Source organism: Chaetura pelagica, unplaced genomic scaffold (assembly GCF_000747805.2).
Source record: "Chaetura pelagica isolate M959 unplaced genomic scaffold, ChaPel_1.0 scaffold49, whole genome shotgun sequence".
In the NCBI taxonomy this organism is placed as follows: domain Eukaryota; kingdom Metazoa; phylum Chordata; class Aves; order Apodiformes; family Apodidae; genus Chaetura; species Chaetura pelagica.
In genome coordinates this window covers 1,457,189-1,469,728 of record NW_009970715.1, presented here as the reverse complement: position 1 = coordinate 1,469,728, position 12,540 = coordinate 1,457,189, and the positions used below count along the sequence as shown (strand labels likewise).

Genomic DNA, 12,540 nt, shown 5'->3' with positions numbered 1-12,540 from the left:
AGAGATGAGAAGCCAAGCACAGGCTCTTTGCTGCAGTGTAATGTGAGTACCTGTTATTTACAGCACCCCTGATTCCAATTAGAGGTGTGATCTTCAGACACTTCAAACATCCTCTTCTGGATATGTGACAGAAATAATGGATAGTAATTATTTCATTTGTAGGCAAATTAATCCCCTTGGGGAACAGGGGAACAGTTGTTGGTTGGCTTGTTTTGATGAGATCCAGCTGATCAAAACTGAAGGCATCACCTTCTGTTCTTACAGATGGATAAAAGCGTTGGAGGGAAGGAGCAAAGATCATCCTTTCTGAAAGGGTTGTCATTTCCCTGAGTTGTTAGCACAGTTTAGGTAGGAGAAGAGTTTCCTACAGTTGTATGCAGTGTATAAAATATTGCAGTAGAGCTATTTTATGCCTAGGGATACCAGGAATATAGAAAAATATCTTTTCACTCTATGGAAGCTGAAGACATCAAGAAATTCTCAACCAAGAAAAGGTTTTAATATTTGAGGAAAAATGTTTGTCAAATGTAGATGACTGGCAGCTTCTTTCCATGGTTGTTTTTGCAGGTATTAGGTTTTGTTTTAATCTTTAAGGGCCTTTGTTTTATTTTTAGGGCAAAGGAGAGGTTCTCAGTGAAATCCAGTCTCCTGCAGAAGATCAAGTAGGAAAAGAAGGAAGTGAAAGCAAAGCTGTCTTTGCAAAGAAAGATGTTTTGAGACAAGAGTCAGACTTGCCTGTGGCTGATAATGTTTCTCTAACAGGTAAGAGATTATCTCTCACTCTCCCTGTCACAGAAATATCCATTCATATGCAAAGCAAACAGCTTTAATTTTTTTATTCCTAACCCCTTTTTCTCTATTTGCAAATATCTTTAATGCAAGTGAGATGTCTGCTTTGGAAAAACCTGCCCAGCCTCCTGCTTGGAACTACCTGCTTTTAAACAATTCTGGAAATTAGTAGAATTCCACCAATACATGTCCCTGTACAGATGAAAGTTCCTGTTGGTCTAACACAACACCTGTGTATTCTTATATACTTGGAACCAGAAATTGTCTTACTGTGTTCAAGACTAGTAATGTTAGAATTATAGTAAAATGGGTCTGTCCATAGTACAGTCCTTTTGTGTTTATGAATAGAGGGTGTAAATCTCCCCTCTTTTGCACATTTTAAAAAAGACTTGCTTTTTAAATGTCAATGGAATTTTTTTAATGTCTTTTTATACTTAGCTTGATTTTTATAATTACAATTTATAATTTATTTTTAATGTCATTTGTGGGATTTTCTTATGATTTTTTTTCAATTTAAAAAGCAGATGCCCACCTTGTGGAGGATTCAGCCCAGAAGCAAGCAGAGAAGATTTTAATACCTAGCCAGGAACAAGTTTTTGCTGAATGCTCTCAGAAGAGGATTCTAGGATTACTGGCAGCTATGTTACCACCTTTCAAATCAGTTAGTTCTTTTTAACTTTTAATCAGTGTTGGTTTTTAGGTGTCACAAATAATGTGGATAAAATGAACAGCAAATTGGATATGGGAGATGGACTTTTGTTGGTCACATGTTCTAAAATGTGAATGTCTTAAGACAGTTCATATTATTAAGGAATAATAATGTTCCTGGGTGGAGGGAAAGGGAAAAGAGATTTTAATTTATCTTCAAAGCAGTCTGCCTTAAGGGTTCAGCAGCTGCAAAGCAACCAGCAACTTAATTTTAGTGTCAGGTCATCTTAAGGGGTCAACAGCAGAAGTGAGAACCTGGTTTCTCCTTCCTTTTTGTCCCATTTGAAAGAGAATTAGAACAGAAGCTTTTCTATGTGCTACAACTTTGACCAAAAGTCTTGTTTTCTTTCCCTGCCTTACTGAGATTTTTCTTTTTTCCATAGGGCTCCACAATGTCTTTGATTAACCTGGAGCAAATACTTCCACTGATGTTCCAGGTTGTCATCTCAAATGCTGGCCACCTCAATGAAACTTATCATTTAACCCTGGGACTTCTTGGCCAGCTCATCCTGAGACTGAAGCCTGCAGAAGTGGATGCTGCAGTGACTAAAGTCCTTTCAGCCAAACATAATTTGTTTGCTGCTGCAGATGGGTCTACAGTGCCAGAAGGCTGGAAGACAACTCATCTTCTGTTCAGTCTGGGAGCTGTGTGTTTAGACAGGTGCTTTTACATTTAAACCTATTAGTTACTCTCTGATGACTAATTTTCTTCCATGTGTGTCTCATGCACTGGGGCTTTTCAGTAGAAAGTCAGTTAGACCTGCAAGGGTTTAGCATCTGCAGCCCTTGCTCCTGTGAGAATCTCTTCATTTCCTTCCAAAAAGAAGATTGGATTTGAAGAGTGGCTTCATTTCCTGTGCTTAACCTAGGCAGCCTGCTGTGGTGGAAGGACTAAGGTCTTCAAAACAGAGCACAATCCTGTGGTTTTTGTGTGACATGAATTCTCTCCTGCTGAGTTAACATATCAACAGGAAGGGAGGAGAGTGAGTTGGTGCTGAGTTCTGAATCTGTTCTGAGAGAGAGGGTTTTGTGAAGTAAAATTGCACTGGGAACAGCAAGGAGGTGCAGGGCAGATGTTCCATTTTGAAAATCTTGAGAAAGCTCTCAAGCATTCTAAGATGAATGGCATTATTATTTGTTAAGGACAGTGTTATTTTTCATCGTGGCTGCGTTTTACAGGGAAGGTTCATAAAGAGAGAACAATATGAAATTTAAAGGCAGGTTACCCAGACAATCAGCTGAGAGAGAAGAGTTTCTCAAAGACTGACTTTAGAGCAAGGGGACCAGTCTCTCTAGATGACCTGTGTGGTCCACAGAGACAGAACAGGTAGTCACACAAGTGGGAAATGAACCACTTGCTGTTGTGCAAAGGAAAATTGTGATCTCAAAAGTAAAGTTAGGAATTCAAGGCAACAACATTCAGGCAAACTTTGGTTTGGGACTGTAAACCTTGAAAGAAGATGAAGTAGAATTTATGCTGTAATGATGAAAACAAAAGAGGATTTGTGTCAGCTGACCTGAAAGCTTCCAATATTTGGAAAAACGGTTCAAAGATTCTATAGCTGTGACAGATTAACAGTGATATGCTGGCTTGAGGAAAATAGTTTCATGTAGTCAGTCCTGCTAATACAAACTGCTCTTGCTTTCCAGTCGTGTGGGTCTGGACTGGGCAAGCTCCATGGCAGATATTCTTAGGTCTCTGAACTCCTCTGCCCAGTGGCACAACGTGATCGCTGCTTTCACCGACCACTGCATCAAGCAGCTGCCCTTCCAGCTAAAGCACACCAATATCTTCACTTTACTGGTGCTGGTTGGGTTTCCTGAGGTAAGTAGCCTATCAATACTAATGGAAATGAAGCTTTTAGGTTTCTTTTTCTAAATACTCTGGATGTAATCCATTGGGGATATCCATTATAGTGTCAAAACGCAGTGTGTGCCAGAGTTCACATCTTCCCGCTTGCACACAATGGATGTTCATCTAAGAACAAATAACTTAGCATTTCTTTGAGTGCTACTTAGAACTATCATGAGAAAAACAGCTGAGGAAGTTTGAGCTTTTTATAGAAGGGAAACAATCCAGTCTTGACTCTTGATGGTCATGACTCTGAGACATTGCCTGTATATCATTAAGTTGGTTGTTGCAGGTGCCATTTTCTAAGGATTAGCAAATACCTGGCAGTGAGCAGATTGCTCAGCTAAAAAATAGAATACCAAGACTCAACAAATGTAAGCAATAGAAGACTGTGTGTTTACAAATAAGTCTTTCAGCTCCTAACTGAAACTTTTGCTTCCCTTTCAGGTGCTGTGCATGGGGACTCGTTCTGTGTACATGGATAATGCTAATGAGCCTCATAACGTGATCATCCTGAAGCATTTCACTGAGAAGAACAGGGCTGTTGTAGTGGACATCAAAACCCGAAAGAGAAAAACAGGTTCCGTCACATTTTTATCTTCTCAAAGAATCACAGTTTGCAGTTTCTTAGGGATGCCAAAAATCATATTTTAGGGATCTGCAAAAATTCCATTATTAGCAAATCACCCGGGATTCTGCTCGTAGGTTAAACCAACCTGTGAAGCTGCTGCAGTGAAGATGATGGAGATTAGTTTTCTTTTTAAAACTCTTGACATTTCTTCTTATTCAGAAAATTATTTAGGAAACTGGTGACTGTTATTAATTGAGAAATCTGAGAGATAGTTTCTGTTTCCATATGTGCTTACTGCTTGTGTCTGACCCTTTACAGACACGTACTCCGTTTTATAAAACCATCAGAAATTTTTAAAAATGCACATGCTGCCTTTGTGTACTTAGGTGCTGTTGTACAATAGAAAGGTACTCAGAGTCTGAACGTTTTTGGGATAGGCCTTGTAGTTGCCTAAAAAATACTCTGCATGTGTATGAAGTGCCTGAAACTTTGATGAAGTTTTCGCTGTGGGCCAGATGTGCTGCCTACTAGGAAATGAAGACCAAGAACTAACACAAACATACCCATTATCAACTGATTGCTTCTGAAATGATGCTGTGCTGCCTGTTCTTTCCTGATCCCTGTGCAAAAGAATGCCATGAGGAGAGGCCTGACTTCTTTAATCATGTGCTTTATGCACATGTCAGGAGTCTGTCTACTCTGCTTTCCTCCTGTCTGGAAGAACTTTTCAGTTTGGATACCCCTGGAATTTGAGACAAAAATTTTAGAAGACTTCTACAGGGAATTCTGCAGGGAATACCTTTAAAAATAATCTTTTCATAGGTTGGGTGTGTTGGCTATTATGGTGTCTAAAGGCTTATTAAAAAACCCTCAAACCTCCAGAAAATAGCAAAACCCCAAAGGTAGGTTCTGTTTCCTGGGTCATTTGTAACAGAAAGAATTTTCTTCCTGCCTTTTCAGCTTGTTTAAAATTTCAGTCAAGCTAAATATTCAACATGTAACAATCAGTTGGGATTTCTAGGAGCAAGAGGTTTCAGTTTGGGCATACATGACCTGATAATTGTGAAGCTAAGAAAGCAAAGGTTGTCCTAAGATTTGACTATTGAAGTTATTTAGAAGACCCTTGGAAAAAATCAAGAACCTAAACTGCTTTTTGATATCAAGGAAACATTTGGCTATAAAAGTTTTATTTGTTTTTATTTCTTACTGTTAAGTAAGATCTAATTTCACTCTATCAATTGCAGATCAGAATTTTCCCCATTCTGATTGTAAAATACAACACTTGCTTCTTTGCCTGCTGACCTGGTTATGTGCAGATCTATGGAGCTCTTGCCAGATGTTACCAAGGGGTTTTTTAACTTGCACTGAAAAATGAAATATTTTCTTGACTATTCAATGAATGTGGGATCATTTCAGTACAAAAGCATAGTTTTACTACAGCCAAGCAGATAAGTGGTTCTTCTACAGTCTCTTTAATGTGACTGTAGTTGTTAGAAAGTGCTTTATGTGTGGATTATGTTCATGTCTCAGCCTACACCTCTCTATGGGTAAGAGATGATTTCAGAAGGCTTTAAATGAACTCAGTGAATCGTGTCCTTTCTCCCTTGCAGTGAAGGATTATCAGTTGATTCAGAAATGTGGACAAGAAGGCAGTGACTCCCAGGCCCAGCTGAAACAGTATCTGCAGCACTTTGTCCTTATATCCACTCACCTCCTGCAAACCAGCATGGACAGTAGCTATGCTGAGGCAGTCGAAGCAACGTGGGTCTTGTCACTGGCTCTCAAGGGGCTTTACAGAACACTGAAGGTATCTCCTTGCCTGATGTGTAGAATATGATAGATAAAAAAGAGTTGGGGTTCTACCTTGCACTGCAGGACCTTGGGTATTGACTGAACACAGCACAGGAAAGATACAGACCTTTTGGAGAAGGGCCACAAAGATGATCCGAGGGCTGGAGCAGCTCTGCTCTGGAGACAGGTTGGGAGAGTTGGGGTGTTCAGCCTGGAGAAGAGAAGGCTCCAGGGAGACCTTAGAGCACCTTCCAGTGCCTGAAGGGGCTCCAGGAAAGCTGGGGAGGGACTTTTCACAAGAAAGGGCAGTGATAGTACAAGGGGTAGTGGTTTTAAACTGAAAGAGGGGAGATTTAGGTGAGACATCAGGATGAAATTCTTCACCATGAGGGTGGTGAGACCCTGGCCCGGGTTGCCCAGGGAGGTTCTGGCTGCCCCATCCCTGGAGGTGTTTAAGGCCAGGTTGGATGAGGCTTGTGCAGCCTGGGCTGGTGGGAGGTGTCCCTGCCCATGCAGAGGGGTTGGATCCTGATGATCTTTAAGGTTCCTTCCAACCTTAACCATTCTATGACTCTGTGAAGTTGGTTTTCTCACAGCTTGTTTTTTTCATCCCCTGTCTGTGGGGGCTGAAAACGTTGCTAGGCTTTAAGTGGTATTTGTGAGCCTGAGCTGGAAGGTTGAGTGCTTTTCCTTTGCTGGGGGGGCTGCCCATGCAGGAAAGCTGAAGACATTTATAGGGATAGCACTTCAAGGAGGGAAGCTCACTTACTCCTTTTCCTGAAGTATTTAAAGAAAGAATGTGATTTCTTTTTTGGCTGTCAGAGCAAAACAGACATCCAGTTACTGCTCTGTGTGTGTCATAGATCATAGTCTTATTCTGTATTTGGGGTTTGGGGTTTTTTTAGGGGAATGAAAGAAAAGTAGTAATTCCTACCATATTTCATCTGGGCAGGAATTTTATGTGAGCCCATGTGATAAGGCCTTGCAAGTGTTGTGATGCACTGTTCCCCTTTCTATTGATTTGTTTGCATCTGTCTGTCTGCTTGTGTGTGTAGATCCATGGCTTTAAGGAAATCCAAGCTGCCTTTCTCCAGTCTGATTTGCTCAAGCTTCTAGTGAAGAAATGTAGTAAAGGAACTGGGTTCAGTAAAACCTGGCTTCTCAGAGACTTGGAGGTAAGAAAAGAAGTTACATTTTCTGACATGTCAGTCTTCACACAGTGGCATGAAATGCTGTTGTGCATGGAGCCTCAGGATTATTTCTCTGTCCTTGTCTAAGAATCCTCAAACCTTTGATGTACTGAAATGGTTAAAACATTATTTTCTCAGTTTTTTACACTTTTGGCTAATCACTTCAGTTGCCTTTGTAGCAGCATGGAAGGTGCCACTTATTTGTGAAGTGGGAAGTGGTTTGGTTTTGTGCTTTGTCTTCTTTTTTTTTCCTTTTTTAGGTGCCTTTTCCCTTTAAAAAACAGCATGTGTTAAGCACTGCCCAAGTCTTAGAATGTTCTTATAAAATGCTGATTGCAGCTACACTTACCATGTCTGCAGCTGTCACACCATCTGCTGCCTTTTTTCTGTGCAGATTTTGTCAATAATGCTGTATTCCTCAAAGAAAGAGATCAGTTCCCTGGCTAAACGTGAGGATACTGAACTGGAAGAAAGGGAACAAGATCAAGATGTGGAGCAACCCATTGTTGGTCCTGTTGATTCAGAGCAGAACAAACTTGATCCTCTGGAGGGTTTGGATGAAGCCACTAAAATCTGCTTCTTGGTACCTATTTTTACCTCCTTTGAACTTACGTTGAATTTGTTAGTTGCATAAAATACTTGGTAGCTTATATGGGTGGTTTTCTTCTAAGTTTACAGAATATAGGGTTATAATTTCAATATGTTGTTACCTAAAGGAAATAAAACTTCATGCCAGGACTACAGTAATGAACACTACAAAATCATAAAGCTTTTTTGCTGAATTCTTTTTCATTTTTACTAATGCAAATATTATTAAGCTCAGTAATTCTCTAGCTGTATGAGAAAGTGGGAATGTAATAATTGGGAAAATAATACCTAGGTTATCCTTACTTGTCTTCTCCCCCTGCAATGTCACCTTCCTTTGATTTGTTTGTTTCTACTTCTCCTTGCTCAGATGACCCATGATGCACTCAATGCTCCTCTCCATATTCTTCGAGCCATGTATGAGTTGCAAATGAAACGAACAGATTCTTTTTTCTTGGAAGTTCAAAAGAGGTATGTGAGAGACTGGGCCCAGCAGAAAACTAGTGTTACTGGGTGTGTGTGGGGAACCTCAAATCTAATAGGTGCTGAATAGAAGTTAATTCCAAGGTTTTCATGTGTGAAAAAGCAAGGTAATAAAGTCCTACTCATGGAAAGAAGTCACCGTCTGCTGAAATCCATTGCATGTTCTTTTCCATGTGGTAACTCCCATATGAAGATCTGCTGTGTCTCTAAATTATCCTAACTGGGGCAGAATGGAGACCTTACATGTGGCTCCCAGTAATGAAAGCATGTGGTGGAGCCACCATGTTCTCACACCAGGTGAGCAATTTTATCACATGCAAAACCTTCGACTTGTTAGAACAGCAAAGCCAGTTAACATCATATGATTAAAATAGGCAGAGTTTAACGAGTCTTTCTACAACAGAAGGTGGGAAGATTAATTAGCATTTAATTGCACTAATTTAATTTCCAAACATGTTTGTGTATTTTCCTTTTCTTTGGCCTCCCCTCAGGTTTGATGGGGATGTGATTACAACAGATGAGAGGATCCGAACGCTGGCTCAGAAGTGGCAGCCCAGCAAGCGTTTGAGGTTGGAGGAGCAGAGTTCAAAAGCAGTAGATACAGACATGATCATCTTACCCTGCTTGGTATGTGCACCTCCACAAAAAGGAGCAGCTGTGAAATAATTCATTTAGGCATTGAATAACTTGGGTTTTGTAACTTCAAACCTGAGATTGATTTATTTTGTTCAACATCCAAAATAATCGGTCGTTAATGTTTTATGTCAAAGTGAATGAGCAGGTACAAGAAGAAGCAAGTATTTCTTTCTTGTAATTTCTTCCTTAAGGAAGTAAGAAAACTTGATCCTCAGATCAGGAGAAGAAATTGTGATTGCATGCTGGAATTTCCTCTCCTTATACAAGACAGGTTGTATCTAATTACTGTAAGCTTCTGCCCTAAGTGCTACTGTTTTACCAAACTATTGTTACCTTAAAGTAACTTCAGCAGAACAAGAAAGCAATGAATTTGTCCTGTAAAGTAGATGCTACACTTGCAAGCTGGAGGTTTTCCATTCAACAGGATGGTCCCACAGCTCTTTGCTTTGTTGTGGGTGCTGATTTCTGGCTGTGTGGTACCACCAGCACAGTTGTCTGTCACCTGTGTAGCAAACTGGATCAAGGGCTTCCTGAAGTAGTTTCACATAATTATAGGGAAAAAGAACAAAACAGCTTATACAGAGGCTGTGAAATATCCACCCCTGGACATTCTCCATTCATTTTGAAGTTGTCTCAGCTTTAAGTCAGGTTTGAACCAAGTGATCTCCAAAGGTCCCTCCCAACTTGCCTCATTCTGTGTCACAGGTGGTGTGACATTTTGTTGCCTTATCTTTGTAGATCAGCTGAAACTAATGCTTCAGGTTAGAATTCTAACTGCTGTTTCTGCTCATGTGTGCAGTCTTGAATGCATCAGTGAAGTGTATAGACAGTCTTCTTGAGGAATTGTTCCTTTAGGTGTGTGAGAGATCACACTTGTCTGTTCTTTGATGCATCTGATTTTCAGTGTGTAAAAGACGAACTTATTTTGAGGGGTTAGATTGGATGACCAATAAGAGTCCCTTCCAACTCAAGCTATTCTATGATGGTATGATTTATAAGTTCAGCTTGCAGTCTGGTGGACTGGGCAGATACCCAAACATAAGGTAAGTAAAACTGTTGAGAGCCTCTTTTTCAAACTTCCATTTCTCTTTTTTTGGCAGTCCAAGCCTGCGCTCTGCGATAAAGCGACGGAAGAAACCAACCCAGTTGCCCAGAAGCTGATAACCAACACAGAGAGTGATCTGCAGCTGAGTTATGCCAAGCAACGTCGTACTAAGAGTTCCATCCTCTTGCACAAGGAGCTGGACTCCAGAAGTAAAAAGGCTGTGAGGGACTATCTGTACCGTGTCAACGAGGCAACGGCCGTTCTTTACGCCAGGCACGTGCTGACGTCCTTGTTAGCTGAGTGGCCAGATGATGTGGCAATAAATGAGGAAATCCTAGACCTTAGTGGCCCAGCCCATATGACATACATCCTGGACATGCTCATGCAGCTGGAGGAAAAGCAGTTATGGGAAAAAGTAAGTGGATTTCATGTAGAGATGTGAACAAGGTCTGTGCCTTGAGACTGATTAATGAAAATCCTTGCGGTTCCTTTCTTAAACTAAAGTGAAACTCCACCATTTAAATTAGTTCTGAAGAAGCAGTTGGAATCTGACAGATGTACTGATTTTGTTAGCAGAAAATGGAAAAGACAGCTCTCTCAGTTTTGAAAGGGTTATATGGGGAAATAAAGCTGAGAGAAACTGGTTAAACAGGCAGTCCCTTTTGAAAGCTGCTTTTTGTTAGATCTCAATGTGTATCTTGTAATACCTGCTACTCATTGATGAGCTGACTGTGGCTGTGGTGGAAGTGATCTGGGAATGATCAGGGAATTTTGTAATGAAAAAGTCAGCTCCATGCTTCAGAGGGAGTGGAAGCAAATCAAGTGCTGGGAATCTTCAAAGAAGGAGTTAAAACTCAACCAGAAGGCCTTGGTGTGCCACCAATAGTCTGCTCTCACAAGGACTGCAGCTTGGCACCTGCCTCCCTCCTCTCATTTAAAAAAAATACTAATCTAACTGGAAGAGGCCTGGAGTGGCAGGAATTAACACAGCCATGGAGTAACCTCAGGATGAGGAACCATCTGGATTCATTCTGGATCTTTGCCCTTTAGGGATGCGGGGGGAGGAGGAGGAATGGAAAAGTCCATTCCTCCTCCATAGTTTAAAACAGTAAGCTGCCTCCAGAAATGAAACAGCAAGTATTATTCACTGGCCCTCCCAGTAACAAAACAAAGGAGTGTCAGATTAAGGTGGTTAAGTGACAGGTCCAAAACAAACCAAAAGAACTGGTTCTTGACACAGTATGTCATTGAAATTGTTGCCACAGGGTGTTTAGATAGGTTCAGAAAATGTCAGGATGAACTGATGTAATAAAAATCTCTTAAGGCATATTAAATACAAAGACATAGCCTTTGTCTTAGGCTATTTTGCAAGTGTGTGGAGGCAAAGAATGTATTCAGGGAACTACACTGCATGCTGCCCTTGTTTTTTAAATCTATATCTGGCTGGTGTGGAGATGAACAGCTCCACATTTTCTAGGAGAGTCAGATACTTGCAGATGAAGAGATGTATTTGGTGGCTGTAATGACCTATAAAGGGCTTTGAGTAGCAGGATTCCTCATGAAGAGCATTGGTGCACTTTTGAAAAATAAGAAAAAGTGGAGACTAAGGTTGTTCTGAATTGTCATTTAGTGTATCCTGATAGATGAAATGGCATTTGTTTGTATTTTTAAAGACTAGATGCTCTGCATTTAGTGCTTTCAAACCCTGCAGCTGCTTAACTGATACTTAATCTTCCCTTTTTATATATGGAATTGTACATTTTGAAGGCAAACCCATGACACACTCAGTTCAAATCAAAACCTGTAGGTATGGAAGGTATAAAGGTGTCTGTTGAGTATGTTCACAAACTTATTTATCTTCCTTGTTTACAGCTTTAGTTTACTGTTAATTACTGGATGGATTAGCATTGATTCTAGTGTTTGTGGAAAGAGCTCTCTTGTTTTTATCCAATAAAGACTGAAAGACCTGAATCAGGGAACAGAGTAAACTCTTCTGCACTGACAGAGATGACACTTGTAGACACCATTTGTGAATGTGTGTAGCTTCTTGCTAGTAGCTCAGCTCTCTCTCCCAGCACACGTGGCTGGAAATACCTCCTGTGTCAGTCACCAGCAGGCGAGGTTGTCAGTGTTGATTTGCTGGCACATTCCATTGACATGATGTGCTGCTTCTCCCCAGATTCTGCAGAAGGTGCTGCAGAGGTGTGATGAGAGCATGCTAGGCACAATGGCCCTGACAGCCTGCCAGTTCATGGAGGAGCCTGGGATGGCAGTGCAGGTGCGGGAATCCAAGCACCCTTACAACAACAATACTAATTTTGAGGTGAGTTCCACCATTTGCATGACTTGAAGACCAGTCTCAAAACATCCAGATGGTTGGAGCAGCAAGTTCACCATCTTCCCTGTGTATACCCCTGGGGCTTCTGTGCCTGCAGCACCTGCTCAGGCTTGCTTGTGAAGAGGTGCCCAAGGACTGAGGCCTTGCACTGAAGTGTGTTCAGTGAGGCACTTCAATGCAGCCCTGGTTCAGTCATGTGAAAAGGGCATAACTTCAGTGGTTTTACTGTGTTTGAAGCAGATCACACACCTAAATGGCTCCAGGACCTTAATGAGCAAATGCTTCTACCCTTTCATCCAAAAGTCTCTTTCACTTGGCCTGTTACTTCCTTGTGCTGTTAGATGCGAGGAGTTGAGTCTTTCTTTCCTCATTTTAGAGTTTTGACACAAACACTTGATTTTCTTTACTTGGTATTGTTTGAAAGCATTTTTTCTAATGTATTTTGGTAAGCAATTATTGCAGTCTTGGGATTATTATTTTTCCCTGCAGCTCTCAGTCTTCTGATTTTTATTTTTAAATGTGTGTAAACCCTTAGGCTGTGGTAGCGAGGTC

At 40.9% G+C, this 12,540-nt stretch overlaps 1 protein-coding gene across 1 annotated transcript in view; it reads left to right on the top strand.

The window, feature by feature from the left end:
• The window catches only part of ZZEF1 (zinc finger, ZZ-type with EF-hand domain 1), a 54,293-nt gene that overhangs the window by 35,305 nt on the left and 6,448 nt on the right, over positions 1-12,540 (top strand). Inside the window, exons 38-50 of the mRNA XM_010006060.1 lie at positions 1-42; positions 615-762; positions 1,311-1,450; positions 1,881-2,158; positions 3,148-3,322; positions 3,797-3,929; positions 5,531-5,727; positions 6,767-6,886; positions 7,296-7,484; positions 7,857-7,957; positions 8,461-8,596; positions 9,706-10,065; positions 11,830-11,973. The exon at positions 1-42 is cut by the window's left edge and continues 3 nt beyond it. Of these exons, the coding sequence (XP_010004362.1) occupies positions 1-42; positions 615-762; positions 1,311-1,450; positions 1,881-2,158; positions 3,148-3,322; positions 3,797-3,929; positions 5,531-5,727; positions 6,767-6,886; positions 7,296-7,484; positions 7,857-7,957; positions 8,461-8,596; positions 9,706-10,065; positions 11,830-11,973 (2,163 nt within the window). The remainder of the gene's footprint in view (positions 43-614; positions 763-1,310; positions 1,451-1,880; positions 2,159-3,147; positions 3,323-3,796; positions 3,930-5,530; positions 5,728-6,766; positions 6,887-7,295; positions 7,485-7,856; positions 7,958-8,460; positions 8,597-9,705; positions 10,066-11,829; positions 11,974-12,540) is intronic.